The sequence below is a fragment of the Gadus chalcogrammus genome, chromosome 9, assembly GCF_026213295.1.
Source record: "Gadus chalcogrammus isolate NIFS_2021 chromosome 9, NIFS_Gcha_1.0, whole genome shotgun sequence".
Classification (NCBI taxonomy): domain Eukaryota; kingdom Metazoa; phylum Chordata; class Actinopteri; order Gadiformes; family Gadidae; genus Gadus; species Gadus chalcogrammus.
The window spans coordinates 23,678,192-23,690,814 of NC_079420.1; the positions used below are offsets into that span (position 1 = coordinate 23,678,192).

General features: G+C 41.3%; 1 protein-coding gene across 1 annotated transcript; it reads right to left on the reverse strand.

Moving 5' to 3' along the window:
* Positions 1-3,546: 3,546 nt before the first annotated feature.
* LOC130389623 (muscarinic acetylcholine receptor M2-like) lies at positions 3,547-10,630 on the reverse strand. The gene is made up of 4 exons (XM_056599477.1): positions 10,522-10,630; positions 6,849-7,081; positions 5,660-6,583; positions 3,547-5,438 (listed from the first exon to the last, which is right to left on the reverse strand). Exons 1-4 carry the CDS (start codon positions 10,553-10,555, stop codon positions 5,127-5,129), a joined length of 1,503 nt encoding a protein of 500 aa, XP_056455452.1. The 5' UTR covers positions 10,556-10,630; the 3' UTR covers positions 3,547-5,126.
* Between the last annotated feature and the right edge of the window lie 1,993 nt (positions 10,631-12,623).

A 12,623-nucleotide genomic window follows, 5' to 3' on the forward strand; every position in this document is an offset into this window, starting at 1 on the left:
TGAAACCTATTGCAGGTCAGCAAACTATTGCAGCTGCATTTTCTGTCCCCACTACCTCTGCACTCCTCCCTGACTCTGATCAGCCTAGAGAGAGTACCTTTTCCCGTTTATTATAACCATATCATACCACCATCAAGGAGTTTAACACTATTAATTTAATTTAAGAAATAGAATAATAATAAAAAAGAAACACATTTTTTAAACTGGGGAGTCGGGACCCATTGAATTTCTCAGGGACCCACCCAACTCGCCACCTGTGGGTCCCGGGGACTCACTACATTGAAAACCTTCAACATCACTGGTGGAGATAACACCTTTGAGAGGTCAGGCATGAACTTGCCATAATAATTCACCATGCCTAAAACGACCGGAGTTCAGCAACGTTGACCAGAGACGTCAGAGAAGTCAACGCAGTCTTAAATTCATAATATCATCCGGAGGCTAACACAGATTTTGGCTTTGATATTATATATTATATTATAGATATTTATTTATATATTATTCAGATATAGAGCAAATAAAACAAGCACGTAAATGTGGTACACCCTGGTAGGTATGATTGGCATATCTATCCACCAGTCCATAATTCAGTAGCTGTACCTCCTCTCATTCATATCCAGTAACCAAAAAGGTCCTACACTGACTAATCTGCAACAAACGTAAGTTCAGCAACACTTTAAAATAAGGTGCCATAATAAATAGCAAACTGGTCATTACCTAACCCTTTGTTAATATTTGTTAATTGTTACTAAAATACCTATTTGGCACAAGTTAATAGTTTTTTTTCCACTGACCACAGAGTGTCACTGGTTAGGGTTAGGGTTAGGGTCGTGTGTTAGGGTTAGGGCTGTGTGTTATGGTTAAGTTTGTGTGTTAGGGTTAGGGCTGTGTTATGGTTAGAGTTAGGGTTGGGGTCGTGTGTTAGGGTTGGGTTAGGGTTATGCAAACAACTAATATTTAATTAATGATACAACAAACTTAACAAACTATTAACTTGTCGCAATGATCGCATTACCAAGAAGAGTGCATCCCACATCAAAACAGAAAAAGGCTATCATCGAGGATATGAATTCCAAGGGAAAACTTCTTCCCTTGCTGATTAAATATTAACGTGCTTAGGAATTACTTGCATACTGTACGCACTCACTCACAACCTATCTAGGTCACCCAGACAGAGCCGGCCCTCCCTACACGCAAACTGAGGGAACGATTTGGGGCCCTCAAGAGCGCTATACTTTATATATATATATATATGATTTATACGCCCTTAAAGCTCGGACTGAGAGACTGAGGAGGAGCTTCTTTCTGAAGGCAGTTAGACTGCTTAACTCCGGGGGACTATAGCTGGCACACTTGCACTTTTATATTTATGTACCATTTTTTATATTTATACATATATATTTTTTTTTTCCTTTTAAGGACTGTTTTTATAGCATCCCCTCATTAAGGGATATCTGTTTTTAAATTACTATTATCTATTATTTATTCAGGTTCCAGTAATTTGCACAATGAATGAGAGAGTGGTGACCCCCTTTGTATGTCACTGTTCTCACTGTATGCAAAACGTTATTTGACCAATAAAACTTTGAACTTGAGTTTAAGAAAACAAGAATTTTGACTGTGTCTGTCTGCCCCATAGACTGTATAGAGGTCTGATCATGATAACCTAAAATGACCTGATTCTGACTGACCTGGCAACCCTACACATGTTGTTAATGTAATGCTCGGTGTTGCTGAGAGGGCAACAAGCAAGGAGCATGATGTTTGATTCAGCGCAGGCGCTGGTTTGACTGATCCCAAACTGGCAACCGCGATGATGACGATATGGTACATGACAAAGCTAAACAAAGCTCGCTACCTTTGTCCGACATCGCCTCTCTCCCGCTCTCTCCCCCAGGGCCGGTTCTAGCCCTTTAGTAGCCCTAGGTGAGATTGAGTTTTGTGCCCCCCGTTCCCATAGCGAGCTGAGCGTTGCCCTGTTAATTGGCGTTACTATACCAAACATCACTGAAGACACATATTAACTGATTTACCTTTAATTTGCTCAGCAGTTTTTTCACCCACTTATAGCTCTATTATACTACGTTGCAATTAAACAATGTGTGATGCATGGAAAACAAACAAAAGAAAAGCTTCAGAACATTTTCTACATTTACAACATTCAGACAGTAAAGTAAGTGTAGAAGTGTGGTAAGTATGCAAGCTTTACTTTTGACTGCGAGTATCCTTAATAAGTAGTCAAATAATTGCGGCAAATCTTTTTCAAGAGGTACGGATAAAAACCATAAGGGTTATGAATGCATACAGTTGCTTGTTCTCTGGCAAAACTACTCTATCAACCGCCAAGCAGGGCCCCAAAATGATCCTGCTTAGGGCCCCCAGGTGTACAGGGCCGGCCCTGGACACACACACACACACACACACACACACACACACACACACACACACACACACACACACACACACACACACACACACACACACACACACACACACCACTAGATAACAAGGTCGTTCCAGGGGTCACAACACTCTCCCTCTCTCTCTCTCTCTCCCTCTCCCTCTCTCTCTCTCTCTCTCTCCCTCTACCTTTCTCTCTCGTTCCCGCCCCAGCGCTTGTCTCTGCCTCTCTCCCAGCCGGAAGCTGTAAAGTTACGCCCCTTATGTTGAATTTGTGAAGATTTGTTCTGGTCTCTTTACGCCTTTTAAAGCGTACATATTATGTTTTGTTACTGTGTCCTAGTGGATGTTTTTCTTTTATTTGAAATGTTAATGAAAGTTCTTCATTAATAAAATAATTGCTGCATATCAACCTGGTTATCGGTTATCGTGTGCAGTTATTATGGTTTACTAAGTGTGATGAGGGGGCAACTTTAGAATAGGGAACATGTGAGGGTTAATACTTATTGGATACCCATGAATTAAATATGAACAACGCCACACTTTAGAATAGGGAACATATTCTGACCTACAATGGCTAGGTATATGGAAAATATTAACATTTGTAGTTTGGCATTTTATTCCGCAAGAACAGACCACAATAATGATGTGTTGTAAAGGGTGAATAACTACTCAGATGAGTAGTTATCAGGCTAGATGCTGACACTTTATCAGGCCCATACTAAACTTTGTCTGTTCAGATCATAATTCATGGTCAACAAGTTCCTTATTTACCATCAATTAGCAGTAATTGGGGTTACATCAGAGAAACATGTAGTTAGTGGTCTGTTAATGATAGAATATGGACATGTTGAGTAAAATATGAATTAAAGTTATAAAATAGATAGATAGATTAATACTTTAATAATTTAATTTAATTTAATTTTTTTTTTGTCACGAACTCCAGATATACATACACAAATATTAGGAATAAAATATAATATATAATATTATATATATATATCTATACAATATAAATACATATACATGCATAAAAGATACAAGAAAGAATACTAAGAAATACAAATATACCAACAACATAAATTTAAGGACAATATAAATATATATACAACACCATATATACATTCATATATATATACACACATACATATATATATGCACATACATACATAAAAAAGACAGCACTGTGCAAAAGTATTGTACAGTATTGTGCAAAAAGTGCAAGAAGTCCTTGTTTGAGGTCAGAGATTACAGAGAGGTAAGGGCTAATAAAGGGCTAATGTACTGCTAATATCCATGTTAGTAATGAGCTAGTTTTTTGATTAATATGTGTATCTTAATTTAAATTGTTACCATGTTTTCAATGACGTTATCCTAATCCCAGTAACAAAATGGCATAGATTAGTATGTTAAAGAACATCTGAGAACATATGACCACAGAATTTTCTTTATTTTATTTTTTTGTTCTGCACCCTGCTGTGGACCAGCTGTCGTCTCTTATCTCTCCCCAATCTCTCCTCAGCCGCCAGATGGTTACCAGACACAGACAAACTGAATGAGGAGTGTGTGTTGCTGTGTAGGTCTGAATAGAGATCTGGCATCTGAGTTTATTTAATTTATTTTAAAAGCTCCTGTTTGTCTATACCTGAGAAATACAGAAAGATGAGCCTTTTACAATAAGAAACACATCTTACGAATACAAAGGTTTTTACCATGTTGTTTTATACTGGGAACAATTAATACATGGGTTGAGATGAATATGAGATGCTTTGACACATTGACAGTAACATGGTGGAGGAAACATGTTGACACTTCACACAAAACCAACGCATCCAACCACATGGAACCAGGCAGGTTACAAACCTGTTCACATGCCCAAACACGCGCACACACTTACGCAAAAACGTAAACAACCTTTCACATGAATATTATGCCGTCGGATTGTCTTGTATTGCACACAATCTTATATCGCTCTGAATTTCCATTCCAACGTCTTATATATTGGGTGTTATAATTATCTGAACTTGTATTTTACACTATTGTTCATCCTTGTTATAACTTTTTCATGTCAGTTTAAAATTCCTCACATTAACTACATGGTCCATGTTTGTCACAAATATAACTATTGTGGTGCAGGTATGTATTTAAAAGACGTTCAGGCCCACACAGAGAAACAGAAAGCAACCCTTAAATCCCATTGAAGAAGAAAACCTTTTACCACAGCTAACAGGAAACAGCCATTCAGAAAAACTAAGGCAAAATATATGTACATTTACAAAATATATTACATTTCTGGATATTAACAGTTTCCCTTCACTTTTGTTCAAATGGTTGGCTAAACATAAATGTTTCCTCCATAGTACAGTTCAAATTTATGTTTTAGAGAGATTATATATATTATTTATATTAGATTATATATAGGATTAATGGATCCTTACATTGAAGGGCTCTACACTTCAAACTATTTTGCATAAAAGTAATGGCGGCATTTAAGTAGTTACATAGTGTAACTTGTAGCCCCAAATCATTATTTGATGTATGTTTTCTTAACGCTTTTTTTTTTTTTAACTAATCACTGGGATTCAAATTTAAAAAGTGTATGGAGACACAAAGACAAATCCACTTTAAGAGAACCCTTCGGTCATAATTTAGTATGATAACGTTCAGCTTGCCTATAGTACCAACATTGATCTGCATGAATTCTGCCATGAGCCCACCTGCCCCCTTCATCGAGCTGAGCTAAGGTTCTTGTACTGGCAGATAAGCAGGTGCTTGAAGGTGTTCTTGAAGGTGGTGTTGCACAGGGCGTAGCAGGCTGGGTTGATGGTGCTGTTGATGTAGCACAGCCAGTAGCCAATTGTCCACAGCGAATTGGGGATGCAGGTGGAGCAGAAGGTGTTGATGAGGACCATGACGTTGTACGGGGTCCAGGTGGCCACGAACACCACCAGAATGGCCATGATGGTCCGCGTCACCTTCCTCTCCCGGGAGGAAGTGCACCTCTTGGTGGACTTTACCTCCAAGCTACGTTTGGCAACCTGCATTGAAAGAAGATAACATCTTTTAAGCATCCCACACAAACCTTCTCTTTACTAGTTCCACTCTGGGATCAATAAAATACTTAGCATACTTAATACTAGCATATATAAAATATAATATGATCTTCATTAGATCTGTTTTTCTACATTTATGCAGGCTTTTGTGCATTTGATCATATTCTGGAAAGTTCTCACGTAGTGTGACCATGCAGGTTTGTTACCTTAAACAGACTTCTTGAAAACAGGTTCTGCTTTTCAGCCACTGGGCTGGGTTCCGGAAAGGGTTTGGACCGACTCCTGGTCTGACTTTTGAAACAGGGTAGTTTAGCACCCAATCCTTTGGTCCCTCCTTTTGATGTCTTTGGCCTTTGGCTTGAGCTCTCACTTTCCTGCCTATTCTCTGTTAGTTCACTAGGAGCCGTCCACTCCTCTTCTGGTTCCTTCTGTGCAGGACCACCTCCGACCAATTTCCTCTCTGCGTATGAACTGTTCTTTTCCAACCTCCCATTTAGTGGATGGGACACACTCAGTCTAGCAGTTCTGCTCTGGCATTCATTGTGCCGGCCCCCCTCCCCTTCCTCCTGGCTCCGAGAAGGAACCTCGCCTAGGCTGGCTTTGGAGGTCTTCCTGCTGCTCCTCTTGACACGGCTGCGGCTAGCCTTGGAGATCCGCCAGTAGAGGGCGATCATGATGACCACAGGCAGGTAGAAGGCGGCGATGGCCGTGCCAAAGGTCACAGCGGCGTTTGAGAAGAACTGGATGTAGCACTCCCCCTGCGGCACTGTGCGCCCGCCAACAATGAACTGCCAAAACAAAATGGCCGGTGCCCAGAGAACGAAGGACAGGACCCAAGCGGCGGCAATCATCAAGCCTGCCATCTTAGTGCTGCGACGCACAGGGTAGCTGAGTGGTTTGGTGACGCAGAAATAGCGGTCAAAGCTGATGATGAGGAGGTTCATGACCGAGGCGTTGCTCACGACGTAGTCCACAGCCAACCACAGATCACACACTATGGCACCCAAGGGCCAGTAACCAATCACGACATACACAGTGTACAGGTTCATGGAGCACAGGCCAATGATAAGATCCGCACAGGCCAGGCTGAACAGGAAGTAGTTGTTGACAGTCTGTAGGTTTCTGTTGACCTTTAGAATCACAAATCAAAACGTAAAATTAGCATACGCTTTTTTTTCTGTTCTGAAACATCATAAGACCACAGATTTGATTTGACTGTGCTCCTCATTTATCCGAGCCCTTTGAATCCAGGCACGTCAACGGTTTCACTTCATTATGTACATTCATGTATCACCTGCCATACCTACAATTCTTTGTATCATGCTTGTACTGTGCATGAGAGTCAAGTTCTATTGAACTTAATCTGATTAAGTTCATAAACACACACACACACACCTTTATCGAGAGCATGACCAGAATGTTTCCGATGATGGTGACAAGACTGAGGGAGCCAGCCACCAGGATGATCAGGGTCTTCTCCAGGGTGCTGTAGGGATCCAGGGTAGGGGTGGTGCTGACCACATCACCACCACCACCACCGCTCACATTGTGAGGACTTGATCCATTAAAACTCTCCATGCTCGGATCGGTTCTTTCTTGGTTGTCTCTCTCTTCGTGACTCGGTATGTCTTAGAACAAAGTCAGATATGAAAGATACTTATGGTTACATGGAAGACAATAAAGTAAGACGGAAGTGTGAATGTTTACTTTCCAAGTGCTTGATTAAAATTAATGGTGTTGCCTCTGGTATTTCCAGTACAACCGGATATACAGGGCAGCAGGAGATTTGATTGGTGATGGTCAATATACTGCCTTCTGCTTACTTTAACAACACAGTGGTGTTACTTTTGACTGAAACATTACACCTGCCATCTCGTCAAACCTGACTTAGTGACATAAACGGACAAACCTTTCAGTTAGACCCAGTATAAATCTTTTCTATCCTTACTTGACAGGATGCTGGTACTTGTCTAATGGCTTGTTATCATGGGTGTGGGTGATGTTTGTCTGACCTGCAATGGCAAATGTAATGTAATAAGTCTGCTCCAGTTACATTAGACATTCATTGAACACTACTGGGTGACCTTCAAATGTGTGTGTGTGTGTGTGTGTGTGTGTGTGTGTGTGTGTGTGTGTGTGTGTGTGTGTGTGTGTGTGTGTGTGTGTGTGTGTGTGTGTGTGTGTGTGTGTGTGTGTGTGTGTGTGTGTGTGTGTGTGCTTGACCAGGCATGGTATGAGGGCCATGTCAAGAATGTCAAGTTGTTGTCCTGATCCCTGCAGCGCAGAACCATTGCTCCTTGACCTGAAAGTTGCTTGATCTGCTGTGGTCTGACTACACTTAATTCACATGTGTGTGTTTGAGTTAGTTTATGTGTGTGTGCATGTATGTACAGAATGGGATTCTGTGCTTTTATGTATGTGAAGGCTAGTTCATTAAGACGGATAGACTTTAATAGGGGGGCATGTCGGAGTTAAAACAGAGCAAGATAACGACCATAAAAAAACAAAAAAAACAAAAGAAAAACAAAACCCAAAGACGAACCTATCAAGCTCATGTTTCATTTGCTCTGCAGATAAGGTCTGGCTCCCTTCCCATGCAAAAATATTTTTGCCCGGTACGACATAGACTAACCAATCACACCCGTTTATCTGATATGAGGTGGGATACAGCAAAAAGATTGCTAGGGCTGATATAGAACTGTCGATTCTGCTCCAAGCGTAAATATATATATTCTGTAAATATATATATTCATTTTGCATTTTTATGCTTTAATATAGAGTGAGATAGGGAGGGAGCTATGGGAGATAGAGGGCAGGCCATGCAGCATCGAACCATTCCGAATATGAACGGAATGGTTCCAGACTGATTGCAGGTAGTGATTCGTCTGGCGATGCCTGGCTGACTGGTTTAGTTTGACGCAACCTTTAGCCTATAATGCAGTAAATGAAACTTCTAGGTCAACAGTTACAACATGTTTCAGGCAACAAGACAAAGCGTTGCTTTAGAAGAAATCTACAAAGTTTTGTTCAAATATGTTGAATTAGAAATAATACTCCTACTGCTCTCCCAAATTCACCTGATATAACTTAACGCTTTTAACTACATGAAACTGAGGCAATCAAGACTATCTGAACAAAAAAAAAATTAAACCAAGGAAATATTAGCCTCATGATAACCAAAATGCTTGTGTGCAAAAGTTAAGAATGCCAAAATATGAAGAGAAATCAGGCATAAACCTCAACACATGCTCAATTCCAAAGCGATTAGCACTATTGACTAAATCAATGTAAAGATGGGGAAATACGACCACAGGGCGCCATGGAAGGCTCCATTAAGGCCATGATAACATCAAACTACCTGGAGCAGGCTCCTTCCTGCTCTTACAGCCATCAAGATCTCATTAAAGAAACAGTAACTCTATCACCTAGTCATGGAAGGGCCTTCCTGGGCCTTTTCTGGTCGAAATGACACATGGACCTGATGTATTTGTGTAGGCTACATGTTTAATGGTTGCGCAGTATGTGTGTCTGTTTTCATCCCTGTGCTGTCAACATTTCAAAGCTGCCATAATATGCCATTTATATATATTTATGTTCTTCAGATTAAGCCAACAGTCTCAGTCTCTCTAGTGCTGAATCGATTACAACACGGGTGATTTCATCTTACTGAACTGATTTCTGTGTATACAACAAAGTGATCATGATTAGGTTGACTCTCGATCCGGGAGTCATTCACTGAGTCTCCTTCCTTCAGCAGCACTACACTGAGTCAGAGCTTCACTTCTCAAGCCTGTATTCCTCAGGCCTGCTGGAGATAGTCAAGATGCCGGGCAGTATTTCTTTGACAGAACAAAAAGCTGGTCTAATTAGATGGACCAGATGCTCTCTTGCTCAGCCATACCGGTAATACGCCACCAGGCCTCAATCACTATAAACTGTCTGGCTGCCGGCTGGATTGTTCCGCTCACTTTGTTCGGACAGTTGAAAAGAAGCAACAATATTATTATAGTACTCAGTAAGATTTGTTTATCAGCAGGTAGAATGCAGAGAACATGTAGACACACATTTTATTTAATCTAAAAAGGGTTTGTTCAAAAACCAAATCCTTTGCTCCGTCCCATCTCCACCACCTCACAAGGTGTGTTTGGCGACTGCGTGAGATGTAGTTGGAGGAGTGTGTCCCATTCCCCAGGGGTGGTGAATTTCACATGGCTCTGAGCTTTGGCCCGATGCGGCTGCAGCCTTTAAGAAGCTGTGACCCGACCCCGGTACAGCCCTGCCAGGAGGGGGGCGGGTGGTGGACAACTTACAACAAGCTCAAATTAATATTGTCAGCAACTGCGTGGAATTAGTTGTGTGTCTAAGACAAAAAAACTACAACCTTTCTGAATCCATCTTGAAACAGTAGGGCCTAAACTTATGCCTGTATTTCAGTAGATTTTTTTGTGGTGGTTGTTTAATTGTTTAGTGGTGGTGTACAAGCCATTCAACCATTACAAATAAGCCAGTGAATATATTTAATTGTGGATAGGCCCACCTGACACCTGTCACCGCATTTAGTCTGGGAGTCCTGAACTCTGGGAAGAAGGTTGAGAGAGGGAACACAGTAACTACACAGGGAGTCCAATCTCCCACAATACACTGATTATATCTGACAATAATTGGCAATTACATAATAATTTGCAGATTTTAACCTGTTTCAAATTAGAATGTCCCTGTGATGTGTGAACGCACACGGCAACCAGGGGATTCCAAGGGAGATAGGAGACGGGGGAATCCGAGCACACACACGCACACACACACACACACACACACACACACACACACACACACACACACACACACACACACACACACACACACGGTCAAGACCTACAATCCCAAAGTACATCTCACTTCTATCATAATGCTTTCTTTAATAGTTTGAACAGCAAACCCTTATTAAAATCTTTGATTTTGTATGTTTTACAAAAACCACATTGTTTTAACATTTTAATTTCAAAAGCAATAGTATTTTCGATGTACAATTACCAGCATATGAACATTTGTTTTCAGAATTCAGTCTCACCTTTGTTAAGGAGAAGGGCCCCCAGTATCTTCATCCATGTTATCAAACGTCTCGTCCCCAACTGAGCTGTAGAGCAGAAGATTGTTGAATATGAATATTGCCCCGCCTCTCGTATGAATGAGGAAGCAGTGTTCAGTTTGCTTTGTATATACCTCTCTTTATTCCTCCCCGTCTCTCTCTCTCTCTCTCTCTCTCTCTCTCTCTCTCTCTCTCTCTCTCTCTCTCTCTCTCTCTCTCTCTCTCTCTCTCTCTCTCTCTCTCTCTCTCTCTCTCTCTCTCTCTCTCTCTCTCTCATGAGTGGGGCGTGGCTCGATGTCGGCTGCAAACAAGGGGGCGGCAAAGCTCAATTGCGGGGACAAGCGCAGGTTGCAGGTGTGGTTGGTGAGTTGGTTCATGAGTGAAACCACTACAAGTACTATGGTTTGTTGTGCTCTCCCCCACAGCCATCCTGGGACTGATGACCTGGACGGTCATTGGAGCAAAGCACTATTGTATATATATATAATATATATATATATATATATATATACAATAGTGCTTTGCTCCAATGACCGTCCAGGTCATCAGTCCCAGGATATATATATATATATATATATATATATATATATATATATATATATATATATATCAGTGGAGGCTTCTCAAGTGAGGAGAGGTAGGAAGATCCTCCTTAACATTGTTGAGAATAAAAAATGATTGAAAATTCCCAGACTACTGTAATGAATTAATGCCTTAAATATGACTGCTTTAATGCCTTATTATGTAATGTCCGTTTCCCTGGGTAAAGGGACATTAGCACCCCCTATCGCCATTTAACAATTACTGCAGGAGGACGTTTCTCCCTCAGCCTCCATTGACTCCAATTCATTTCCCCGGCAGCGTCGGCGTCCAGTGAATAACTTGGGGTCAATGGGACAGAGGAGGAAATTCCTCCTCTGAGTGGGTGTGACTAGCTAAGTGATTTGAATCACGTCTATTTACGAATAGGCTTGAGCCCTGACTGCGCTATGAACCAATAAACAGGGGCCCTGGCTGTGGAGCAGCCCGGAGGGAGGGGTTATCCACTCAATTCCAGGTTACGAGAACCAACAAACCCGCTAAGTCGTATGCCTCGTTTACAACAAGCGGTGCGCTACATAAGGGATAATGCCCGACGAGGTGCCCATTATCAGGAATTAATGGACGACGCAGAGGCCTAGAACTGTCCGGCGCGCAGCGGAGGACAGTTGCCTCCGCGAAGTCCAATAGAAGATGACGTGGCTCCATTCTCGTTTCTCCCGCACTGACGGAGCGCAGTAAGCTCGCAGGCTGCTCTCGTATCGATGGCCTGTCACCGACATTATCTGACGGCTCTCCAGGCCGGCGTCTGAGAGCCGACCTACAGCGGTGCTTCCGAGGCAAGGCAAGGCAAGGCATATTTATTTGTATAGCACATTTCATACACGTGGCAATTCAATGTGCTTCACACAAAAGAAAAATGAAAAAGAAAATGAATAAATAAAATAAAGACACAAATTTGGAACCATACACAATTTTAGCCATAGTAAAATGTAAAATATACATGGAATACCAACAGCAAAGGTGAATTTAAAAGTAAAAGAGAAAATGGAAAAGATATATAAAAACAATGTGCATTAACTGCCGAAAGCATCTAAAAAGAGTTTGGTCTTAACTCTTGTTTTAGAAATGGTGACAGTGGGGGAGTTTTTGATGGTCTCTGGAAGCTGGTTCCAGATATGGACACCATAGTGGCTAAAAGCTGCTTCACCCTGCTTTGTTCTGACCGTCGGTTTCAGTAGTAATTGTTTATGTTGTGATCTAAGGGACCTTATTTGGGAATATTGCTTAAACATGTCATGTAAGTAGTTTGGCCCAACCCCCTTCAAAGACTTAAAAACAAGCAGAAGGGCTTTAAAATCAATTCTGTAACTAATTGGGAGCCAGTGCAGGGACTTTAAGATTGGGGTGATGGGATCTCTCCTTTTTGTTGTAGTGAGGACCCTGGCTGCACTATTCTGTATCATTTGAAGTGGTTTTATACAATTTTTGGGAAGTCCTGTGAAAAGTACATTACAATAATCAATCCTACTAGTGATGAATGC